Here is a 26,930-nt window from a genome sequence, read left to right on the forward strand (position 1 = left end):
TTGCAAATGCAAATGCAGTGTTTTTTACTCCCCTCATCCAACAGTGGGTCTTAAATCAAGTTCTAGGCAAGTGCCAAGATTCTCCAGCCTGATGTGTCTGCTCAGTGCTTTTCTTTAGGTCCTGCTTCAAAGACTGCTGTGACGAGCTTGTGACGTATCGTGCAATTCATGAGACAGACAAAAAAGAAGTTTGGCTAGCAGCTATCTGGCACACTGCTGATAAACATTGATAGATATTAGATGTTAGGATACAAAAAAGTCATGATAGAAATGTGTTTTGTGGTTGTTTTTCTGTTAGATGATGTATGTTAAATTTAATCCTGACTCATGTTGTCTAAAAATGCTGTCTTATGTGATATTACTAAATGAAGATGTAAATCCTCTCAATGTCTCTCAAATTTCTTCTCTGCTTCTCTTCTCTTTTATCCCGATCTTTCTCTCTCTCCCCGAGTCTTTCCCCTCTCTCTCTGCTCTCCCCCCCCCCTCCTTTCCCCCCACCCTATAGGGATAGAGACTCAGTAGAATTACCATCCTCTTGATCTATAATTACCACACAACTCTCTACCCCTGGCTCTCTTTCTCCTTGCTGGCTTGCCAGCCTATCTCAGAGAGTACACAGGGTACATACATTGTCATTTTAACATGAGATCCCATAACAGCCTTGTCCTATCTGTGTAAATTTGTAAGATCTTCATTAAATTGTTCAATAGAGGATGTTAAACATACTGTATGATATTTTTATGATGACATGGCCTATATATTGGATGAGCCATGAAGGAGGCATGTAAAATATGTCTGACACAAAGTCTATTTACCAGAAGTGATAATAAGACATGAGACAATCAATAGGGATTGTTGAGCATCACAGACATTTTACAGTAGCACCTGTGAACAGAAATGCTAATTGTATATAAGCCTCATATTTCTTGATTTGTCAATGTCTTTCCCTGCTATTTTTGGGGGGATAAAACTAATAGATTGATGACTGATGCAGTGGTGGAAAAAGTACTCAACTACTTGAGTCAAAGTATAGATACTCCTGGTCAAATATTACTCCAATACAAGTGAAAGTTGCTCGGTCAAACTATTGCTTGAGTTGAAGTACTGGAGTACTTGCTTTTAAAAATATTTAAGTATATAAAGTACTTTTTAAAAAAATCGAAAAAACATTGTTGTATTTTTACAATGCATAAGTGGGTGAATCGTCATCGTTCTCTGCCGTAGCCATCATTACCACCACTAAATGAACTGCCTGGTCTGAGAGACGTTTGCTCTGTGTCTGTTCCACGTTCAACCATGGAGACGCGCAAGGTACAGGTACGGCAACACAACTTAGACAAACCACACGCAGAACTACACAAACACAGTATATTGTCTTTCGGATGTGGGAAAGAAAAGAAAAATCTGCTGACTTCAGAGCAAAAGTAGCGAGTAACGAGAATATTCATAGAAATGTAGTGGAATCAAAAGTACGATATTTGTCTTTCAAACGTAGTGGAGTGAAAGTCATACGTTTCCCCAAAAAATAATACTCAAGTAAAGTACAGATACTCAACAAATGTATTTAAGCACAGTACTCAAGTAAATTTACTTGGTTACTGTCCACCCCTGGACTGAAGCACAAGATAATTTATCTTTCTTGCTTTCTTACTCTTTCCAGCTTGTCATTTAATCATGGTTTAGATTGCTGATGACTTCTTGAAGGTCTAGATGGGGGTATCTTCTGGCAGAGTTAATGGCAAAAACGGAAAATAATAATTATAAGTATGTTTTCAATAATAACAGGCTTTTTTACAGAAAGGGCTGCACGGAGGTCCAGTGGTTAGCGCTGTTGCCTCGAAGGGAGGAGGTTCCTAGTTCGCATGGGACAAAGTGGGCCTTTCTGTGTGGAGTTTGCATGTTCTCCCTGTGATTGCGTGAGTTCCCTCCGGGTACTCCGCCTTCCTTCCACAGTCCAAAGACATGCTTGTCAGGTTAATTGGTGATTCTAAATTGCCCATAGGTGTGGGTGTGAGCGCGAAAGGTTGTCTGTCTCTGTGTGTCAGCCCTGTGATTGACTGCCAATCAGTCCAGGGTGCACCCTACCTCTCACCCATTGACAGCTGTGATGGCTCCAGCCCCCCCGCGACCCTGAATCAATCAATCAATCAAATTGTATTTGTATAGCCCCAAATCATAACCAAAGTTATCTCAAGACATTGTTCAAAAAGAGCAGGTCTAGACCGTACTCTTTTTTAACGTTATGTAGTGAGCAACCCAACATGTATCCACCATGAGTAGTACTGAGGAACATTTGGCAACAGTGGCAGAGGAAAATCTTCCTTTTAACAGGCAGAAACCTGGAGCAGAACCAGAGTCATGTTTAGCAGCTGCTACTTCACACTGCTACTTTTAGCTCTGCAAAGCAAACCTAAATTTCACAACTGTGGTGTTTAAGTAGTAGTCTTCCATTTTGCGATATAGGTATGTGAATTATTTTGATGAATTTTAACATAGCAAATATCTTTGCCTAGTTTTTCCCTGCTTAGAGTGCATGTTCTACAGCTTTCTCTTTCCACAGTTCACATCTATTGTAGTCAAACTTTTGGGGTAGAAACTAGCATAAGTTGCACTGTAGTCGCCAAGTTTTGCCAAGGAAGCAGTGTGGGGTGCCTTTTATGTAGCAGTGGCTGGGCATAAGCCTTTTTTTTTTTACTTTGTCACAGACATGCATTTTACGTTTGCCTTATTATTAACCATAATTGCAATGTTTCTGTGACCTTCACAAGGTGTTTTAGTGCCTTACCATCACCATACCTCAACCATGGATATTTTGTAATGATCACATTGGTTCACACTGACTTTTTTTTAGCAATGTGATTGATTCCATGGTAAATGGACTGTACTTATATTGCGCTTTTCAAGTCTTGCGACAACTCAAAGGTGCTTTTGCACTACATGTCACATTCACCAATTCACACCCATTCACAAACTGATGGCAAAGGCCTAAGTGCCAATCTCCAGTCAGATCTTTGCCCATTCATACCCGATGGCTATGCCACTGGGAGCAATTTGTGGTTCAGTGTCTTGCCCAAGGACACTTCGACATGTGACTATCACAGTCAGGGATCGAACCCCCTTCCGATTGAGCGACGACTGACTCTACCACTGAGCCACAGCCGCCAATGGCTTCTCTTACAGTTCTCAGAAGAGAAGGGACAGCAGAAGCAGGTAATCAGAAGAACAAGCCATTTAGTAAATTGACTATATTTATTCATTCATGCACAATTTTCCTCTCTTTCCACCATTCATACACGAGTGGCATGTAGTTAATGTGCAAAGTACTAACCTCTCAACTCATCATAGATAAGAAGTCAGAAATTCAGTTACTAGGGATTTTGTCTTTTAGCTGTGGTGGACTGAACAGCAAAGAGTGTAAAATATCACTTCCTAACTGGAACACTGATATATCATCTGTTATCGTTAATTGTCTATCAACTTTATCACCAGCAGGTTTGAGAGACTATTTCTTCAATACAGTTGATTTTATTTATCTGCGGTTGACAGATAGGCTACAAACTTCATTCAGTCAGTCTTTTGATGATGAAATCAATGAAGCAGTATCAAGAAGTGACCTGACCAGTATACTTGTACATGGCATATTTGGGATCATATTGGTTGCCTCTTTTTAAGTAGTTTGTTGCTTTATAAAATGACTCAGTCAGTCAGTTGTTTAACTATGGTGAAATTAATAAGACAGTTGATGATGCAGTGAGGGTAAACACAGTTTGTAACCTACACTTCTATTCTCCTTAGCATCTATTATTCATCGACCAAGATGATTCTTTCATGAGGCAAGCTAGTTGCACATAATTCATAACGCAGGCTGTGGAAACTAGGACAGAGTGAGATACAGGCAGAGAGGGGGAAGGGGAAGAGGAGGAGGAAGGATGAGAGGGCTGAGTGAGAAAGAGGGTGACGAAAAGGATGAAGACAGAGAGGGTGTCAGGATGAGGAGGTGAGAGAAAAAAAAGAGGAGAGAGGAAACAGGATTTGGGTTTACAGAAATGCAATTGAATGATGGGGAACATGCTGCAGAGTATTTAAGTTCACCACAGAGAGAGCAAAAGATGAAAATTTGGAGATTAAAGGCATGAGAAAAAGAGTGGAAGTACAGAGACCACTGTGAAATATAGGAGAAAAATAGAACGAGAAATGGGGGAAAGAGAACAAGAGCTTAAGACAGGGGAGGGGGTCTGCGTCTAGTCGCTGTGATAGACATCTCTGTCAGGCAGTGGGGGGTGGAGTCTGCATTACAGAGAGAAGTTTATCATTGGTCCTTTGTTTTACCAAAGCAAGAGGGGAAAACATTTGTTTAGCTTAGCTGTGCTGCCTGGTAGGGAGACAAATGCTTTGCCTGCATATTTTCCCAAACAATCTATAGCTTTAGAAAGGAGAGCCACATAAAAAAGGCAATTACACTTACAGCCCTTTAATTATTAAAATGTTCTATTAGACAACTGAAGTGAAAGCTTTTTTTTTTTTTAATTCTTCAACATTGTTGTTTGCAAATTCTTGTTTCAAAATTTCTGTTTGGTGTAAAATACTTGAGTCACTTACACTTTCACATCTAATTTAGCCAAAAGCTGAAGGAAGGCAATGAGAAGGAGAGAAAAGAGATGGAAATTAGGAAAGAGACAGGTGTGATTCTCTGGTTGGAGGGGTGAGACACAGAGACAAAAAGTATCACATCTCTTTGTTCTGGTGCTGGGAGCAAAAAGATCAGAATTCAAACATCATTCAGCAGCTGTATGCGTGTGTGTGGGTGTGTTTGGGGGGGGAGTCAGACTGAAAAAGAGAGAGAGAGAGATCACAGAGAGAGTGTGCACTCTCTCACTGCTATATAGCTCTGGGCCATGTACACAGCGGAAAGTCACGACCCCAAAGTACAGTACATGGTCTGAATCCCAATGACTTTTTGACTGAGATAGAGCATTTTTGAGTGTACATTAAGGAAATCTCAGTCTGCTTGTGTGTGTTTGTGTGTGTACGTGTGTTTGATTTGGGTGGTGGGGGTTTGGGGCAGGAGGATGGGTGGGTGTTCCAGTATTCCTTTAGGAGCTGAGAGCTGAAAAGATAGAATGCTGAGTTGCGACAATGACACACTGCCCTGCTACGCACACACACTCAGACCAACATGCACACACAGCAACCACCCTTGGAGGAGGTGCGAGTGTAGGGCAAGACAAGGTGACCAGAGTGGAACAAGGCTAAGCATCCTGGATCTTGCTTTTATATAGCCATGCCAGTATGTTGGAAAAGTCTATAAAAAAGGTTAAAAAAAAAACAGCAATAGCAACAGAGATGTCGCTGACACTCCTTGAGTAGGGCCCATGGCTGCCACCATTCTGAGGTGTTGTTTAGCAACACAAAAGCTGTCTTTTAAATACTTACTACATTGTGATTCTTAGCAAAACCCCATTTGAAAAAGTACTAAATTAAGAAAAAACTTGAGATTTTTTAGCATCTTGTTGATGACGGTTGTCCCACAATGCAGTGCACTTAGAAAGCAACAACATACTGCCAAAGTAAAGAACATTTTCTCCGTTTTTCTGCCACAACAAACAAACTACATTATTTTGCAGAAGATTTGCTGAATACATAGTCATTAACGCACAGTTTGGTTTTAGCTCTCTAAGAGTAAAAGAGTTAATGGCATTGTGATCCCATGAGCACATTTCTGTGGTTTGCAAAAGCTTCCTGATTGATCCAGGTTTATATTTCAGCTTTTTTTTCTTTGCCCATCTCTTTTTCATTTTATCCCTTTTAATGTATGGTCCTGTGTTTATGTGCTATATGTTGATTATTCTATGCCCAATGCATGGATATAAGATGGAATCAATTCAATCAATGCAATTATGTGGCACAGTAATATACAGATACAGTTTCCGTCTGCATTTGAACATTGCTTTTTCTCTATAACAGATTATAATAAGGTATGTTGGAGACACAGTGAAGCATGAAGGAAAGAGCATATTGTTTCTCATATTTCCGTCTAAGTAACATGTAACAGGGTTCAAAATAAGCAGTTCTCAGTCTGATGGCTTCTCTGAATGCTAATCCCATCACAGCTCTGCAAAAAAGAATCATTATGATCAATAATCCTATAGGAATTTAAATTGTATTTTAAAAAATGTTTATAATATGGATTTTATGTATCTGTAGGAATCTTTACATTTTCATATTGTATTTCTTAAAGTGAATGAGGGCATCTGGCAAAAGGCTGTTGGGGTGTTGTCAGGATTACAATTACATTGTGATAAGACCATCAATCTAGTCAGTATTCTATATGTTACCAACAATCTCGAGATGATTGTCATCATATGGTGTATGTATATTACTAAAAAACATTTTTGGCTTATAATAATTAAGCATTCTGTGTAAACAACTTAGCTTTATTGTTTATGAAGATTCAACATCTCTCTTACATTTGAATCTCTGTGGGAGTTTTTTTTAGATAATTTACTGTGACAATGTATGCTGTTTATGTTCATGCTTATCTTAAAGGTAACATGGGCCACTGGCTTGGAGCTGTCAAATGCCACGTGTTTGATTTTTATTTTCATTGTCCTGTCTGGTTTAATTGGAGGGTGCATACTTAGAGGGGGCTGTGGTCAAGGTTTCTTAAAAAGGTCACATGGAGAGACAGAGGGCACCTAAGGTCACAAGTAAAACTCCAACCTTCACTTTATTTCTCTTATGTCATTTTAGAAGGGCTCTGTCTTCCATTGTTTATATAAAACCCTCGGAATTGCACTCAGCTGAAACTTTAGAGGATCCTTTAGCTACCAGCCAAGCCATTTAAAATCAATAGCTGGAGACACTGCCCCGTTAGGGATCAATAGTGGCACTTAACGGACGTTTTTGGTCTTCTTTTAAGTTTGGCTGTCCACCCTGTTGTATTTTGTGTTTTTTTTAAGACTTTGCAGAAAGGACAATTTACAGGAATTCTCATTGTCTGAGGTACACACATGCAGTAAAAAAATATGCATTTATAAATATTTTTTAATATTACTGCAAAAATGAAGTCAATTGAAATCTGATGTATTACACGTACACTGTAGAGTTGTCTGCCCTCCAAACCTTACTGCAAGGTCTTGCCCCAGCAGGGCATGTCGTGGACCTAATAGACAGGGAGAAACAACTTTAATGTAACATGGTATGTAAAGGGGTGGGGGGTTACTCCACAAAGCTTGATTAGATGTTTGCATCTGTGAATTCGCACTTAGGACAAAGAGCCGCTGGTGAACACAGAATGCTTTATTCAATCACCAAGGACTCGCAGAGAGGAGCCTATAAAGGTTCTGTACTAGACCATTAAAGTTTTCAATATCTTAACATCTTTGGAACTAAAGAAACACTTCCAGTCACACATGTGCATTGATACATTGTAGACAGCGAAACAAACAATACCACAACAATTGGCAGTGGAAACGATAACAGTCAAAGAACTGTAAGACACAAAATGCTTCTTTTAGACTGACAATTTTACACAGATGTGGGGTCTGATGTTTTGAGTGTTCACTAATCCAAAAACTAGGGGCAGATTCTAACTGCTATTGATAACAACTTTCAGTAAATGTATTGGTATGGTAAAGATTAAAATGACAAAGCTATCAAAATGTACAAACAATTCTATACATTCTATGACTTCATATCCCTGCTTGGTTGCCTTAAATAATCACACTACTCTCACTTTATGCCTGCAGCTTTAGTGGTGGTTTAGAATTCATCTGACAGGTTGAGGTTTTTCCTTGCTGCATTATCTGCTCGTTTTCACTGTATTTATTATCTCTTTCACTTTGTTTCCATTTTTTTCTTTTCCCTGATCCCTTCGCAGAAGTAGGTTGACTCCCCCTCAGAGAAAACTTCATGTAGCATTTCAAATGATGACTCAGTCATCATAAAATATAACTGTCTTTCTGAGTGTTTCAATGATGCATGCACACAAGTAGTTAGCATGTATCATTGAGCGTGGTGTTACGTTGGTTGTGTCTAAATACACTAAAAGTAATTAGATGTTTCCTGTATCACGCTTTTTTAATTCGATGCAAGTGCCCCAGGGGGGTGTGTATGTAGACGTGTGCATATGTGTGTGTGTGACTCTGGTGGCTCTTTGTTTATATTGGGGTCAACTGACATCACACTTCCTGTGCACCAGAATTCTCTGTCTGGCACTTTATTTTCTGCATGCAGCGCGCACACACATATAACTGGCGGAGTGAGGAGTATGCAGAAAGAGCTCTAACCCTTAATAAAGCTGTCACCAAATCCAGTGATTTTTTTTCTCTCCTTGTTTCCATCTGTCTTGCACCATGTCACTATTTAATTCCTTTTTCTCTTATTTAGTTTGCAATAAGTCACAGCAGTTGAATCTGGTTCTATTCCTCTTTCCCAGCTCTACTTGTCCCCATCACCAAGCCTGTGCTGTCTCATTTCTATTTTGTACCTGTACATCTTTTTTTATTAAATTAACCTGCAACTACAGTTTTCCCTTTTCTTTATTTCACCACTCATCCTTCTTCTTTGGGCCCTACTTTGTTTAATTTTGGCTTCTTATCCATACTCCATCCCTTTATCTAAGTCATCTCATCTCTTCTTCCCACCATCTTCCTCTTTTCAGCCCTCATTTCTTTCTTTCTCCTTTCTCTCTCTCTGCCTGATGCTCTGTCTCTCTGTCCATCTCCTCCCTTTAGGAATGGTGGGATTATGGAGATGAGAATGTGTATTGTTAGGGACAGGGCTTGTCTGTGATCCTCTGGTAAAAAAAGTAACAATGCCCCCAAATGAAGAGAGCTGCATCACCAGGATAAACAGCGTGTGGCTGTCAGACACATGCAAACACACGCACACACACACACACACACACACACACACACACACACACACACACACACACACACACACACACACACACACACACACACACACACACTATTAGCACTGAAAGTGATGCACATATGCAGATATACCTATATATACACAAAGACAAAGCACTGGCTTCATTAACAGAAAAGGGTAATGGAATATTCACAAACCTCACATAAACAAACACCCACAAACAAAGAACAAAACACTAAACAGAGCTGTCGTAGGGGCACAACTAACAAGACATGGCATCCACAAGAGGGGCTGTTTTATCACATACAGAGTTTTCTTTCTATTTCTATCACTCTCTACATTCACTCCTTTGAAGTTTTAATTTTCCTCCCCTCATGTTTGTTGGTGTGTAATGCTGTGTGTGGGAGAGGAATAGAGAGGGGCAAACAGCTAGTGAGATTAAATGTAGTGTGATTCATTTTGTTACAGTTACAGTAATGCAGCATTTTATAATCCAATAAAGGTAGGAGGATGTGTGAGGGTCTGTCTGGATGATATTGGACACTCAACATAATCCATGCTAACAGGCCAACAACCTAGAAAGGGTTGCAATGATACACGATAAACTAAAGGTAGGCACTCCTCCATAACAGAAAGAAGGAGTGACATGAGAAAATTCACCTGAATTTCAGAGTTAAACTATATGCAGGAAGCTTGGGATTAAATAAAAAGCTTCTATCTGTTAGATGCCTGGCATGGATTATGTCAAAAAATATTGGAATTGTCTTCTTCATTTTCTGCATTGCCATTACATTCTGTCTGAATATATATACATTTAAGCTTTATTTTGATTTTGCAAAAATATTCAAAATAAAAAACAAATAATATTTTACCCTTGTACTTGTATTAAGCAAGCGTCCATATAATTTGTTTGTGCTTTGCCCGGCCGAACCCAATGAGTAAAGGCCAGTCCACCAGATACTCACCCCGGTCTGTCTTGACGAGAGTGTCCAGGTATCCTTATTCCAGTCAAGGTGCTGCAGCTCCTACTTGGCTCATTCATCAAAGATCCATGAATTCCTCTTGGCCTTGACTTTATCCTTGGAACAATTTGCATGGAAGACCCTATCAGGAGCCTGTCTCCCCAACAATATAGCTCTAAGGTTCACCAGCAATCCATTTACCCCTCCATTACATTGAGGTGGATTCTTGGAAAGGGTTCCAACGTTTGGATGCTAAAAAAGCACACAGTAGCATGCAATAGTCAATACTCATCCCTTGAAATGTGTCGCTTTAAATGTGTATCGGTTAAAAAAAGACATTGTCCCAGACTGAAGAGAGCTGCATCAACTTTTCTTAGACCCCTGCTGCGGGATTATCCACTCAGTATGTGCCCATTTTTTTGTCAAGAATGACTTGTTAACAACAAGCCAATTTTCTTTTTTAGACAATGACGGGTTATTGTTACTGGCAACTTTAATTTTTATGCTCCATCATATTGATTAAACTTCCTTTACTTTTCCAACAACTGGGTATAACAGAAAGAGCATAGAAGATGGTTTCCAATATAACTGACTAGTTTTAAACAACATTGGATGGCCCAATGTGAATTTTTGATGAGGCATTTAATCTTCTTTTCTTTGGTATTTTTTCTTTTTTTTACTACATTTTCAATGATTTACAGAAGTGTCTGTAATGCTTGTGTTTATTTTGGTGTTCAATGTAAGCATGAAGGTTCTCCAATCCAATCAAACTAGAATCCTGCATTAGAATAAGAGGCATCCAGCATCTTTCTTTTTTTAAAACATCTTTTTGAGGACATACACATACCCTGTGTATGCCCTGTCTGTTTCTTTGTTTTTGTTTTTTTAAAGAAAATATTGGATGCTGAATTTGAAAGTCCAGCTCACCAGGCTACTCTTTGATACCAACAGCAGGCTGATAGCATGCACAGATCCCTACAGAGGTTACACCGAGTGGATTGGAATAAACTCACAAAGGGATCTGGACCCTTGTTGGTTCAAACTTTTTTATGCATTGTTTAACCTTAGTGTCTAAAACTGTTAATAATGGTGTTGAGACATTTGTATGAACAAACTGCACTGTACTGCATCATTGCATTAGGTAGAGATTTACAGAAAAAAAACAAAAACCTCTCAGCTACCTTCGCCAGGTCTCTCTGAAAAACACAATTCATCTCATCTGAGTATGAAAAGGTTTTTCTGAAATTGGTGGTTTCAGCATATTTTAGCCACAGTGTCTCCATACCCATGAAAGAAACATAAAGCCATAAGGTCTTTTATGTCTCTTTTCATTGCTGTCCTTTGTGTCTGGATGCAAGCTGTTGTTGGAGCACCACTGCAGTGTCGCCAGCTGTGCCGCTGCTCCCCTGGCACGTAAATGATGAGGCCTGATGAGACGAGATAGCATCGTAAAGTCAGCTTTTTAACTAAAAATTTGTTTTGCATCCCAAGTAGCTGCATCTAAAATTAAATATGGACAATGTAATGTGGCATGGCATATGGCAAATAGACATTAACTGAAACATGAAAATATTACCATTTTGACCTTCAGGAATCCTTGGCATGGACCATCAAGCTGCTATTCAAAGCTGTGGGTTACACTGATCTAATTAAAAAAAAAATAGCATTTAGTGATTTTTATGCAAATTCTCACACTCAAAATAACCAGATTTTTAAATTGGCCGCTATCAGCTTCCTCTACTCGTGTAGAATGCCAAAAGATGCAGATATGTATATAATGAATGACTTAAAAGACTTAATCTTTCAGTGATACACTATGAGCATCTAGCGAGCCCATATTTCCATCTGTTATTAGTGAGCCTCTGCAATGTCTACCAGCTGTAACAGCTCTCTTCTGGCAGGCGGCATACAGTTACAAAACCATCTGTGTCTGTGGGCATCAGATAGCGACACAGGCGTAGAATATATGTCCCCCTTTAAACTGGCATTGTACCACCACCTCCTCCACAGCTATACGAAGATAGAGAAAATGCTTTTTTCTATGCTGCTCAAAAAACCAAACAGTGATGAACTGGCTTACTTACATCTGTATTTTTATGGAATTCATGAAGAGGTTTAATATTTCTGCATTACTTAATCAACTCAAGTGCAGTTCATCCCCAGTGGTGAAGTGCTGAGCTGGATGTCCTTATCCTACTTATTTCTGGCAATAAAAAGTGGATTGAAATAACATAACTGCATAGGGAAAAAGCTCATTATCAGTAATGATAAAAAAAGAAAGTGTCAGTGCAATGTAAGAAGTAAATCTGCTGAAAAAGATAGCCCTTGACCTGGCTATAGCAGCCCTAATTATTGGCACATTTCTGCTATACAATGGCGTGATGAATCAGTTTTGCAAGGTATAGAAAAATAGTGGTCCCTTGTGGAAAGACAGACAATTTTGCATAGAAGACCACAGTAAAATCCCTGACTGTGGCAAATTACAGTCTGTCGTACTTAGGGGGCTCTGTGCATGACATGAAGTGCACTTCCACGTAGCTTGGCAAATTTGCTTCATGGGTTCAATGTTTAATTTTTCACCAAGACTGTGTGAGGTCACATGCATTTTCTTTTTGTGTTTTTCAGTTTAAGTATAAATATACGATAAATGGGTGATCTGCTGTCATATTACACACCAGGATCTAACTAACTGCATTCACGCACAGTCTCACACCTACACTTCTAGGACTCTTCTATTTTGCAGGGATCGAACTACCAATCTTCTGATTGAGAGATGACCGACTCTTCCACTGAGCCAGAGCTTCCCTCAGCTCAACATCTAAATATAAAAATAAAAATACATGGATATTTTTTTAAAACATGCATGTACTCACCATGAAAATGACTACATGGCAGACTTATGACTAAAGAAAATTGGATACTTTTAGTTTTCTTCATGGCAGCTTGTTACAAAATAAGAGGCTTTACATGCATATTGTCTCACAATATTATATTAAAATTTAACAAATAATATATATTTTTTCCATACCAAATCCATAGTTTTCAGCAGGATAAATAAAATAAAAGTTTTAATTCAACAATAGCTACAGCCTTAGCATAGGCGTGTGTCAGATTTCCTCGAATCCTTTCGAGTTAAAAAAAACATTATCTGCAGAGTATTTGATTTTCTGAATTGTATTAAAGCTACGGTGAGGCACTTTTATATTGTGTTGATCTTGGCGACCCCTGTGGACAAAGTAGTACATATTTTGTTAATACTGTGTACATGCGTGAGGAGTGTTTTCTGGCGAGCTCTTCCAGTTTTCTTTTAACAGTCAAAAGTATCACTCACTGTGAAAATTAAAAAAAAAGGCTCTTTCAGCAGCATGCTGTGAATCGCCTTGTCTGACACTGACCCACTGTTTGCTAATAAAAGGCCTTAAAAATAACTATAAAGAAATAGTAAATCTACTCGCTGATGATCGCATTTGCCTTTGGAGGTCAGTATTAATTTCAGTGTGAGCTGTGAACTGTTAAAAACTCCTCTCAGGAGCTTTAAAGAAAAAAAGCATGAAAAAAAAACAATTCTTAGATGTGTGATAACTTGTCTAAAAATGTATCTCGATAAGAATCACATACATTTAAAGGAAATTGGCAATATTTCCTGCTTCCTGTGTCTTTTGTAATTTAGGCACTTACAAGACTTCACATTACAAAAACATTAGTAACATATTGCAATCACGCAAGTTGCCAGTGTTATTGGGTGTCTTTTACATGTTTATTGAGTTGTGAAGATACTTTTGGTTACATATAGAAGGTGGAGCTTAGATTTGTAAGATTTAGCATCGGTTAATAAATGTAAAATGAGTCACTGAATTGACACTTTTTACATCCTACTCAACCAGCAATGACAGCTGTTTAGCTCACCTAGTATATCCGTCTTATCAACTCTCCTGACCCAGACTAAAGACAAAAATCACACACTCACATAAAAAACATATAAACTGTGCATTGGTGAGAGCAGGAATCAAACTATGATATGTGTTTGGTCCCAAGGGAACTATACTTTCCCTCCTTTATACCCAGCTGTACACACAGACACACACAGAGACCATCTATTCTGTTATTGCTCTATAGGGACCCATTCATTTTCATGTGTAACATTCAAATTAAGCAGCATGTGCAAGTGTGGGCAGGGGGCAGGTTGATGTATATATCTCAGTTGGGGGACAGGAGGGTGGAGGTAAACACAGTTACAATGAGGATTTCAAGCCTGTGTTTGAAGTTTAAAAACAAACTCTACATGTATGTAATACAGGCTCAGGGGAATATATGTGTCTTGCTTTTTACACTTCATTAGAACATTGACTTCTGAGTGGGAAGGTAAACAGCTCTGTGGTAAAATAGGAAAATAGTCCATGCAGTTCTCTTTGGTTGTCAGATATAAGCACAGGGAACATTCAAATTGCTAAAATGTAACATTTTTTTATATATAATCAGAATTTTTACCTCATATGTATGCTCAAGGTTCTTAGCCAAAGTAGCATTTAGGCAATATTTATTGTCAAAATCAACTGCCATTGCCCTAATCCCCTCTTTTGAACCTTACTTTGTCTGTTTGGCAGCAACAAACTGCAGTGACATTGCCAACATACTTTACTGGACAGTACACCACTCATTATCTACCTCTTAAGATTCATACAATTTTATTTTAGAAGTAAATTATTTTATCAACCATTAAAAATGTCAACTGTGTCAGCTGGTCAGGGCAATTTTAGATCAATGCTATTGATAGTGTTATGCTGATGTCATGCACTGTTTTCTAGCTACTTAATATTGTATATACATTTTGTTTAGTTTTGATGTTCACATGTATGATTGTACATTGCACAAATCTACAGTGTTCTAATTGGTAAATGCAAAGAAAGAGGGAGAAGAACAGATGTGTGTACTTTTCTAAAACAAAAAGTCAAGATGATATTTTTTGTAAAAAAGTAAAAAAAAATACAATAAAAGTCAGGTTTTTTTTGCCCAGAGAGTAGGATGAACTGATGACTAAAAAGATAGAAAGTTGCCAGCATTTGGCTAACACCACTGACCTGGACAAATAGTCGATTGGATTGCCCTGGACCCCTAGGGTGTGTGTGTGTGTGTGTGTGTGTATGTTTGCAGCCAGCCAGCATGGTGCAGACGTTGTTAGTTAATAGAAAGAGGAAATACAGGGCTTTAGAGATGGGAGGGTGTGTGTGTGTGTGTGTGTGTGTGTGTGTACACAGCAAGTGTTAAATGTCTTCACAAGGCTAAAACAGGGAGAAATGTCCACCGTATCATGTGAAGAAATGTAATCATTTTCAGAACTTGGGTCTTACAGCTACGCAATTTAACCCGTTGAGCAAGACATTATATCACTAAATTTGAAGTAAGTGAGACCTAAGGATAATAAAAGGTTAGCATTGGAGATAAAAAGACAAAACGGAGAGGGAAGAGTGTACTGTAGCCGAGGGAAAGAAAAGCAAAGTGACAGAAATGTGCAGGGATGGATGAAGGGGAAGGCTTGGTGAGAAGAGGGAGAGAGGAGGGGGTATATTGGAAAAGACAAAAAGGATGAAACAGATAAAAAAGATGGGGGAGCGGGGCTTGCCTGTGGGAAATGGAGGCAATCGATAGAAAAAGATGCCAAAGTGTTAGGGGGCAAAAAGAGAGGGAGGGTATGTGTGTTATATAACTCCAAAATGGTAGCCCTGTATTATGGGGTAGTCTGAATTCAGGAACATTGACTTCTGCCACAAGCCACTGTCTCCTCAGAACTCCTTAAAGCTGAGGGGAACTGGAAGCATTGTTTATATATCCCAAAATGTCACAAAAGCATGCTTGACAAGGCAGCATTTCTGCAGAGCAAATATTAAGTGATGAGGGGAAAGAAGCATCATTTTTTTGTTCCAATATAATCCCTGCTCAGAAGATCAAAGTTTATATGTATCTATCAGGAGCTCAACGTATCCTACATGCAAATATACATGCTGAATAAATTCCATTACATGTAATGAACATACTATAAAGAAGTCAATGTTTCCTTCATTACTTACTAAATGAAACCAAAGCGCTTTGTTTTGATTATTTATTCTTCAGCTCATGTTGGATCCTCAGGCATTTTTTTCTCCACGGGTTGCACTTAGAATAAGTTATCCCTCAGCCCCTACACACACTTCATTATATAAAGTATATATTCTGTAGGCCCTGAGTTGGGAGATAAAATGTGTGAAAAGAGAGCAGTAGGATTTGGAGCAGCATGCAGAGGGGAGCAGCCAAAATAGAGAGAGAATATCAGCAGCACTGCCTGCCAGCCTCACTGAGCTGCTAAGCAGGGCTTAACGATGCCCACGGGGATGTGTACGTGTGTGTATGTGCATGTCAGTGCAAGTGTGTGCGGCTTTTTCTGTGTGCATTCCTTCTTTATAAGCCCAAAACAAGTGCTCCATGTTTCGGGGTCAAATGGAGGCCAGAGAATTGTAAATGTAGAACTTTGTTTGAGGGTTGATAACTTGTTGAGATGTTAGTTAACTAGTGGAGTAGATACCGGTTATTCTAATTGCAGCAAGGTGATGAAAGAAGACCTATTTTACCCTTTGTGATTCTACATGAATGGGAGTCCACTTGTGGTAGTATCTGGTCACATAATGTCAAACTCATCCATTTCTTCTTAATAGCTTTTTGGAACTTTCTGTGACAAGATTTGAACAAATAATATGTTTCACACTATGTTCTACTTCTCTTGTCTCCTCAACACTGAACAGTCACCATGACCAAACAATAGGATGCCAGTGCCTCAATCTGGGCTTGATCTCTTTGGAACTTCCAATCTGTGAATGTTCTTAAACACCTTAAAAAGCCCAGGTGTAACTTACAAAAAAAATAATGGCCATCTTTCACTAAATAAGCCATTCCAGTGTCTGTCATGCACCATCACGGGGCCTTGGAATGGGGACATCTAAATGATGTGCTGCCATCATTCATGTCAGTAATTAGAAAGATGCTTCCCTGCTATGAAATGCCAAAATGCCTGCCATGAAAGGATTCATCATCCTCTTTGAAACACCTCAAATCAGGTTTGTAAATGTTTTTTCTTTTTCTGCTATGCCACTCAAACATAATTTCTTCAGCTTGAAGGGATAAAGCAGTCTTGGATTTAACCACTTACCAGTGAAACAGTTAAAGCAGAACATTCAGACACTTACGGCTGATTACACAAAAAAATTAAGTTGTCATATCTTACAAATATCCCACAAGTGATAGCCAAGAAGACAAGCCAAAGGAATTGTACTTTTAAAGTTTAACCCATCATGTTGAGGGTTCCACAGCTTCAGGGGAAACATGTAAATGCATCTCAGTAACTGTAATACAGCACACGTTTGTTGTAATGTCTCAACATATTACCACAGCATTCTAGAAAATCCCAGAGTTCTTTACAGTAGAGGCCATCTGGTCAAGCCCGAAAGCTGATTATTTTGGGGAATGGGGGTGCAGTGTGTGTGTGTGTGTGTGTGTGTGTGTCTGTAAGTGGGTGGGGGGAGGGGGGTCCTCGATTATCTCAATGCCCGTTTCTCCCTAGGGAGGGTTGTCTGGTCGATTATATAGAGTTATTCAAAATATTAAATCATCATTAAACTTGCCCAAACCACTTGCTGTGGAGTGTTTTGACTTGCTACTTCTATACCAGAAAAAGACGTCTCTATATTGGCAACAACAAGGTTCTCTGAGCTACAAATGTGTGTGTGTGTGTGTGTGTGTGTGTGTGTGTGTGTGTGTCTGAGTGTCAGAGGGGTGTGTGTGTGTGTGTTCTAGTGACCTAGCCTGACCTTCCTCTCCCATTCCCTCCCCTACTGTCATTTGTGGGCAGATACAAAATCACAGCTGACTGTTCAGGCCCCAAGGTAACATTACATCTGATTGCACTAAACCACTGAGTTTGGAACATGTTTAAAAATCATGTTAAAAACTATATACAGCAGAAACATTTAACCACCAAAGAAATGGTTCAACGTTCCCATTAGGATCTTTTACACTTTGAACATTTTGGATCATATTTTTTGTAATGTTGTGGAGGTTTGGGGAGTGAATGGAAGCACACTGTGCAAAAGGCTCAGGTGGCAGGAGGACAGGAGGACAGGTGGACAGTGACGTTGGAACCCGTTGCAGGTCAACAACCGTTTTGCGCACGGCTTGCACTGGTTCAAAATTCGCAGTTCGTTTTTTCGGTAAAGTTGGACGTTTAACAGAAGCTTTGTTTCAGTTGTTTAACAATTTGTGTGTGTTTATGACTGACCACAAGTAAGTGTTAATGTGTGTATTCATTGTAAAAGGCAATAGTTTCTGTTAGCAATTTATGGTCATAATATTGTGAGATTTATGTTAATTGTAGATGGCAAAACGTGTATGTGGGTAACGTAGTTAACGTAGATGTCTTTGTTTCCTCTTTGTTTTAGAACACATTCCCACCTAATACGATACAGCAAGTAATGTGCCTGTGCATCTGTGTACATTGATTTAGTTATCAATAAATGCTAAAAAGGAATCCCAGCCTCCCATGTCCTAACTAGACACCCCATGTTGATGACTTACCTCCCTAACCACAAGAGCTTCACTTCACACACATTTTCTGTAACTTCAAAACCAGACTTCTCTTTTTTATCAAACTTGAATTGGCAACAATCATGTTTTTTCATAAACTACAATGGATGACTCAAGTTCCAACTTTTGACTACCTGTCCAGCATCAAACAGCATTAAGAGTAAGTAAGTGAATACTCAATCAACTTTGAGAATAAGAAGAGTTAACACTTAACCATTTACACATGTACATGACAGGATTAGCAAAGAGATAAAAGCTACTGCTTTGTCCACAGGGACTGCCAAGATCGACAAAGTTAAAGGTCCTCATAGTAGCTTTACGATTAATTATACAGAAATCATATTTTCACCGATGGTCTGCTCTGCTTTAGTAGGTTGTATAGAGACATCAGTATTACATACAGACTGCTTCATAACTTAATGCTAACGCTGCTCCCTGCCTGCCAGAACTTCTTTTGTAAATGTCTCTCTTGTCAGTGTTCAAAGACAACCAAGGTTTAACCACAGTTCTATTTGATTAACAATAACCATAATGAATTAAAAGTACAATTGTCTTTTCTTAGTGTTTATGTTTTTTATGTGAAATACATTTACAGAAAATAATCCTGTATCCTACTTAGGGAGTTTCAATCATTCCAATTCTAATAATACTGAACCCAATTGTAGCAGATCTGGAAATATCTAAAATAGACATCACAACATCCACTAATTACCAAACACCCAAAGGAACAAATAAAACACATCTCCAAACAATAGAATTAAAACTTACATCAACAATATCTAACTGTTAGGGGGTGGTTTAAGGTTTATTTTTTTGTACTTTCCAAGCAGACATTTTATAGAATTAATCCGATGACACCTCCAGGAGACAACAACAGTTTCTGGCATTCCAGAACCACCTCCACACCCGCTGTCAGTGCTGATCAGACCCCTACATGTCTACAATACACCACCACCACCCTGGCATTACACCTACAGTCCCGGTTGTGCTTGGCAAACAATATTTATAATTTACAATAAAAGAAGGGCAACATTTTAGATTCAAAGAAGTACAAAAAAATGGGGTTTTATTGTATTTATCGTGATTGACAAGGAAGGTCACAGTGGGGTCACCTAAGATCTTACTGTGTGCCTCTACCTTGGTTGAGTAAGGACTGAATCGGTGCATGTATGTATGAATGCACACAAGGTGCGTAGGAGGTGCTAGCAGGGTAATCCACAGGAATATCACCCATAATCCCTCAGTGATCAAAGAGTCTAATTGCAGCATGGAGGGTGAAAAGGAGGCGGAAAAAATAGAAACAGACAAACTGGGAGGATGGGAGACAGACAAACAGAGATGAAGACAGAGAGATAAGCCTCGAGACAAAGAGAGAGATAGAGACAATAGTACATGTGTAACACACATTTAACTAGGAAGCAGACAAAGAACAAATTGCATTCACAGCTACAGCGTGAAGAGTTGGCAGAGAGTATATGTGTGTAAGTGCTAAGGGTGGGAGCGTGTAGTTATTACATATTCACACTTCAGACAGGCACGCACTACACAGTTCTGATAACTTTATAAGGGGTCTTTAAAAAACTCTGTCTCGCACTGAAATAATGGAATTAAACATTTCTTTGTAAAAAAAAATGTTTCACAGATTCCTTAAAAAAAAACAAGCATTACTTTGAGTTTGTAATCTTCACTTTATATTAGTCTTTGTGTATTCTTAATATCTTATACATTCTAGTAAAACATTATTTAAAAAAATAAAATGCATGTCATATATTTTAACCAACTCTATGGATACAGATAAAAAGAATATGAAAAATCTCCAAGTAAAGAAAAACTATATGCTCCAAGGTCATTTTGTCCAATAAAGATACCTTTAAATCTCATCATACTCTGTCAAAGATATATATCGGGAAACAGAAAATGCTAATTCATATAATGTGGATTCATATTTTGGATAATCTCGTTTATCCAAATCTCTTTGTGACATTATAGCAAGTGAATCGATCCAGCGTTCCCTGTCGTCCAATCTATTTTAAGGCTATTTAAGTTCAGCAGAAAGCCGCGAAATAAGTGTTTTGTATGTTTTTTTTAAGACATACTTACTATGTATGAGTACTATCGTCTTACTCGTGCAGAAATACAGCCCAAGGAGGAGAAGAGTACAGTCATAGGCAGCACAAAGCAATGGAGTTACGTTTGGAAACGGTAACGAGTGCAGTAATTAATTTACATTTGAAGAAACGAGTCCCGCAGCACTGGGGTTTACCTGTGGAGGATCTGCGGTGATTGGAGAGACTTGCGCTTCTCTCCGCCCCCCGGCGCGCCGCCCGCCTCTCCAAACCCAGAGCGCACACAGCTCCTCAGTATCTTCTCTACCCGCCGCTTAGTATGAGCTCTCTTCTCTCTGAGCGAACGCGTGAATATACAAATGGTTTCTTTACGGTATCCCGCTCTATGCTGACCGAGGCCGCTGCTGTTTTGTAAAAATCTCCCCCTGTCACCGATTGCGTTTTTGGATGCGCCATGCAATCTCGCTTGAGGAGTTTTGGTATTCGGCTGGTGGCGTGGACGTGGGTTTGGAGTCTGGCATTTCTTGGAGCGTGGTGCATCCCCGCAAATGAAGGTAAACACGAAGAGAGAAACATTTGGTTGACAGGGTCTTTCGGTACACGACTGTGCTGTTCTTGGCACCGACAAGTCTGACCGGTTAAAGGTCCGTCTTGTGCATGTGGTTCCCCTGACCGTCGGTCTCCGTTAGGCAGGCTACACGGTTCCGACAACCTTTGACAGAAAATTAGGTCGCCTTTAAAATCGATTTGATTCGAAAATATTTATGACAACTGTGCCCCGCAATGCATTAATGCATGTGAGCTCCGAAACGCCAAAAGCACAAATAAAAAAAGGACCTTTGGACCGAACAGGAGTCTCAGATAACCAGTCCTTTGAGGACTTGGCAGCGCCGGCAGACGCGCGGCGCGCTGCGAAAATCACCGTAGGCTTTTAGGCTTAAACGTTTTCCTGTGCAGCATGTAAGGGGCTAATACTGTTGAACTGACATTGATCTTAAAGCACATTGTGTTCATTTTAAAATAGATGCGGACAAAACTATTTGCTGAGTTTTAATTGACCTCATTGTTAGTCCACTCCTTAGCCTTAAATAATGCAAACTTTAGTGCTTTTGCTGCGACATTTCTCTTCATTTCCTTTAAATATGATTTGTTTTGGACAAATGCGGCATTCTTTCTTAAAAGATACAAACTGAATCATTGTAACGTTAACCTGTGAAGCCCTTAATGTTTCTTCCAGTCTATGAATTATATGGATTGCAATGATGTAATATATCTTGTTAGATCATTTACAGATGCATTTGCTATGATGTAACTTATCTTGTTCATTTACAGATTCATTTGGCTCATCAATATTTGTCTGAAATGTTTGACTGAACATGTGCAATTATTGTTCCCACGGTATTTTCTGCAGACGGAGTAGCATTTAAATAGCACGAGATGGATGCTATTGTTTGAGGCTATTAGACAGTATTGTCCGAGAAAGGCAGCACAGTCATCAACCTACTTATCCTTCACATGACAGATGTATTTGGTCGAAGTTTAGAGTCACAAGAGTGGTTCCAAAAGTGTGACCACGGATCACTGAGGGGTCCTGGAGGGGTTTGCAGTGCAACTTTCAATTAAATTTCACCTATAAGTAACCTCTTTATATTCTGTCCTCCAAGTTAATTTACAGCACTAGGGTCTGGGTGTTTGTGTTCGTGCTGGATAAAATACACTTAGTACAGCTGCGGACTGACAGACAAGGTCCTCAAAAAAGTGAAAAGTTTCCCCAAAGTCAGTTAAAAGAATATTTTATTGTCCATTACAATTCTATATTGAAACAAGTTAATGAGGTCTGTTGTAATAGCACTGAGATTAATACCTGCACTTACATTTCCACTTAGTTAATTTATAGCCTTGTGAAAACAAGCTTGAGGCTGTGAGAATTGTAACTGAATGGCAGACTGGATCATAAATTTGTGTCTAGACTTTAGTGAATGAAAAGAGGGAAAGAATAAAAGAAAATAACATATCAGCAATTTGTCTTTCACCTCATGTTAAAATTAATAAGACATTTGTTTTCTTTGCCTTCTTCGTTTATCAAAGCTATCCTTTGTTTTCTTCGACACGGCACATTTACAAAAACTGTTTTATTTTAATAAAGTGACAGAAAAATCACAAAACTTTAACAGAACACATAAAATAAATGTGTTAAACAGCTAACCTCTTGAGAAGCTTTTGCTCGAGGCTGCCATTCAACACACATTTTTGATGAATTTGGCAGATATTTGCAAGGATAATCATGCATTGCATGCATTATTGGCGAGGAGGTTGAGGCCGATTATTAGAACAAACACTCGTCTCTCATTGGGCTATTCATCATAACTGAAAAAGTAGGATGAAACCCTGTTTCAGCCCGCTCTCGACATCTCCCAGGAACCTTTTGGATCTTTAGCCACTTACCCATGACAATTTTTGTCCTAATGTGAAAGTAACAACCAGGCTTTATGCTGATTTTCTGCAGCAGACTTAATGGTTTAACTTGCTTTTTTTTTTTTTTTTATCAAGTTAAGGGGTTCACCTTTCATATTCACCTGTTAGTACCCTAAACAGAGTGAACAGTTGCCATGCATCCTTTATATTGCAGAAAAGCTATCCTTCAGTGGGACTCTACCTCTGATGAATGATAGCTAGGAAAACCGTAGACACATGCTAGCTTGATTTATTTCCTTTCTTCAAGCTAATCCATTCTTATTTAGATCCATTCCTTAGAATGGTTTCGACCAGTGCCAGATGCCTTACATCTGTGTGAGACAAGGCGTCTGATTAATAATGTCTGACTAATTAAGATGATCTTGGTGTGTGAGCATAGATTTTAGGCTCTACTTTTTGTGTGTAATGGTGTTGATCAAATGAATGAGTTAATTACTGTTAATGGCTTAAAAGAAGTGCATGTGTGCCCACTTGCCTGTGTGTCTGTGTGAGAGACATGTAGGCAGGCAGCTAAGCCTTTAGTGGTTCTTAAATGTAAATGCCACAATCAATCACAAACTAAGACTCGGGCAAATGTGTTGAGGAAATAAGTCTTATATTTTAAACGTTGGTTTCAAAATTAGGAGGAAATATATGGTTTCAGATAAGATTGTATTGTAGGATCAGTAATGTTGGCCCATAAACTGTGCATCACCTGCAAGAGTGCTAAAAATGTCTACTATTCAGTCGTTATTTCAAGGATTCTTTTATCTATATTTCCCATCTGAAAAATCCATATGCTCTTCAACATTTTGAAATACTTTGAGTGTCCTTAAAGTAATGTTACAACAAGACTTTGAATAACTTGTTCATTCACTGGTGATCACTTTAAATAATACATTCTGATCATTGTGACTGCTGAGCACAGACTTGTTAGGTGGTGTGATCCTTAGAGAGTGAGAGAAAGTGAACGAGGTAACATATCCCTTATGATCTAGTTCAGCATCACTTATCTCTTCTTTATGGCCTAATTAGTTGTCTAATCGCCTCCTAAGGACATCTTTTATTATTCTCTGCAGAGCAGTGGAGACAGTAAGACTAGTTTAGAGTGCATGCGTGCGTGTGTGTGTGTGTGTGTGTGTTGAGGAGTGTGTCAGAGCAAGTATGTTTCTGGTACTGAACGACCCACTTCATTTGTTCTCCCTACTCCACCTTTCGCTGCGGATGTCTATTCTTTTGTTGACATTACGGGAAGGGTTGATACGCGGATCAGCTGTTATATGACAGTTAATCAATGACAAACAAATTGTAAACTGAAAAAATTGTACTTTACAGCTGGTTTATGACACGGATGGTAACTTTCCAATGACTGACTTAATCTCTTACAAACAGAATCGGGGTTTGTTCTTTATTAATGTGAAAAAAGGAAACTTCAAAGAAACCCCTCTGTTTGCTAGCACCAAACAGTGCTAAAAGTTTAACTGAAGCTTTTTAACTATGCTGCCTGGAAATGTGGGTAGTGTATCACACTAATAGCATATAAAATTTGTTGAAGTAGTTGTCGACAGTAGTAAAAATGTTTGTCCTTCTTTGTATCAGTGAAAAGAATGCATGCATCCAGCTCACAAGTGTTTCATGGTGAATGCTATGGCACACATGAATCTAACCGCTTATTGTAATTAAAATGTATGCCTCTAGGAAGCCGGCATTGTCCAGCAACTGATGTGATTATTTAAGTTTCCTTGTCCTTGTAAAATTAACAGTGAGTAACTTGGGATTTGAAGCTTGCCAAAAAGGTAAATAAGAAAGTAACATAGGGAATACAAATTAACACCTCGGGAGGCCCAGTGATTTAGTACCCAGAAGAGATTCTAAAAGGGAGATTTTCAAGCATGTAACAGATACTTCTTTGCTTCTATTTGTGGTATGCTTAAATTTCTAGCTCATTATGTTACCCATTTAATGGAGACTAAAATCTTGACAGTGTCATTATTTTGTACTTTCTATGTTATTGCTTCGGTATTCTTTAAGCGAGACACAGAACACGAAAGATGTTAAAATCCTGCCTGACAAAAATTAAAAGTTATTGCAGTAGGGTGGTGCGGTGGTTAGCATTGTGGCATCACAGCAAGAAGGTTCCTGTTTCGAACCTGCCGTTTCAAGTTTGCATCTTCTCCCCGTGCCTGCATGGGTTCTCGCCAAGACCAGTCAGAGACATGCATGTTGTATAATTGCTCACTCTAAATTGCCCTTACACTTTTTCAGCCCTGTGATTGACTGGTAACTGTCCAGGTTGTACCCTGCCTCTTGCCCAATGACAGCTGGGAACCCTTAAGTGTTATAGATAATGAGCTGATGGATGCCATGTCAGGCCAAACTCAGACAAGTTTTGAAGCTGTTTCAAGACAGCATGTAACAAGAAAATCCATATGTTCGTTGATGTGATGTTTTGTATTCAGGGCCTGTGAAAGTGCTATTGGGGATTTTTCACATATTGCAACATGGTGTAGAAACATCATCCAGTAACTGGAGCAGTGTTATTCTTGGCAGCTATTTTAGATTTAGTCTTAGTCTTAAGACACAAATGCTTATTAGTTAGTCATTAGTCATTTTTACACTATAGTTTTAGTCTAGTTTTAGTCGACGACAACCCAAAACATTCATAAAAAAGTTGTCACATTTTAGTCATTACTTTTAGTCAAAATGTTTTCTCACTTTAACGTAATACAAGTGGCCTAATACAGGTTTAATCCTCTGTGAAGCACCGTCCTTTCATTAATTATTTCCTGACGATGTTCTCCACGGGCAACATAAATCCTCAGCTGAGACTATATGTGTATACGGAAACTTTTGGAAACATAACGTTACACATGTAAAGCCACAGAACGAAGCCATCCAGGTAAAGTAACACATACTGCACATTCCTCTCTTGCCTTTTTGCAGCAGCAGTGTTGGTTTTTACCATAAAAACTTTCTATATTTTCATCATCGTTCTCATTTAAACAGTCTGAAGGAGACAGCTGATAATCGCTCCTTATTGTGTCAAATAACGCGTAAAACGCCCCTTTTTCTGTGTTACCCGTTATCTCTAACTGGGGCTTGCGGTTTCGTTGAGCCAGCTTACGTAAATACAGCCTGGGTATGTTGAACTCGCTTCGTAGTACAGCCCTCCATTTTGTGTGGATGCTATCATGTTGTTTTCAAGCTCCCGCTTTGGGACATCATCACCTGTATGGCGGGGTCAGAATCAGGGGGAACTGCACACACCCCTCAACCAATTGGACTAGTTACAGGAATGCATTGCTGGCAGACATATTAGAGGCACGTTGGGGGGAAATATAATGGATTTTGAATGTCCGACAGCCCACCACTAAGCTTTTAGTCCCGTGTCGTCTCGTTAACAAAACAAAACGTATGCGTCGTCAGAGTTTTTATTTTCATGTTCGGTCATATTATCACACTACCATGATCAGGCTTTGACGTGAACAGGGTTCAGCTGAGCTCTATGTTGATACTGTGGAACTTATTCATCCAAAATCATCATTAAAAGTTTTATCTTTATTGCAAACTGAGGAACCAAAGAAAAAGTTGCACCCTTTGTTCGCAGCCTTGAATTTGCTTCCAAATGAATTAAAAAAACTCCACTGTTAGAAGCACTTTTGACAAGAACTTGTGACTTTGTTTGAGGAATATTGGAAAACACAGGTAGAGAAGAAAGTGCTGCACATGAGGAGATGGAAACATGTTTTGAGGAGTGCAGTGGCCAGGTAATTGCACTTGACGGCATTCAACTGAGAGGCTGAGAAAGGAGGATTTTAATGGATCAATCTGAGCAGAGAGCTCTGTTGAAGAATTGAGTTGAGCTGGAGATTTTGGTCAACAAGATGTCGTTCCACTAAAGAGGTTGAAAAGAAAATAGCCACTATTCTAAGCCCAACACTTCAGGCTGTGTCTGGGGTTA

At 39.1% G+C, this 26,930-nt stretch overlaps 1 protein-coding gene across 1 annotated transcript in view; it reads left to right on the top strand.

Moving 5' to 3' along the window:
• The first annotated feature begins 20,907 nt into the window (after positions 1 to 20,907).
• LOC138602096 (ephrin type-A receptor 5) overlaps positions 20,908 to 26,930 on the top strand; it is a 58,355-nt gene continuing 52,332 nt past the window's right edge. Inside the window, exon 1 of the mRNA XM_069673487.1 lies at positions 20,908 to 21,069. Within this exon, the coding sequence (XP_069529588.1) occupies positions 20,970 to 21,069 (100 nt within the window). The 5' untranslated portion in view covers positions 20,908 to 20,969. The remainder of the gene's footprint in view (positions 21,070 to 26,930) is intronic.

Source organism: Semicossyphus pulcher, unplaced genomic scaffold (assembly GCF_022749685.1).
Source record: "Semicossyphus pulcher isolate SPU_LCO1_2020_fin unplaced genomic scaffold, fSemPul1.0.p SCAF_22, whole genome shotgun sequence".
Taxonomy (NCBI): Eukaryota; Metazoa; Chordata; class Actinopteri; order Labriformes; family Labridae; genus Semicossyphus; species Semicossyphus pulcher.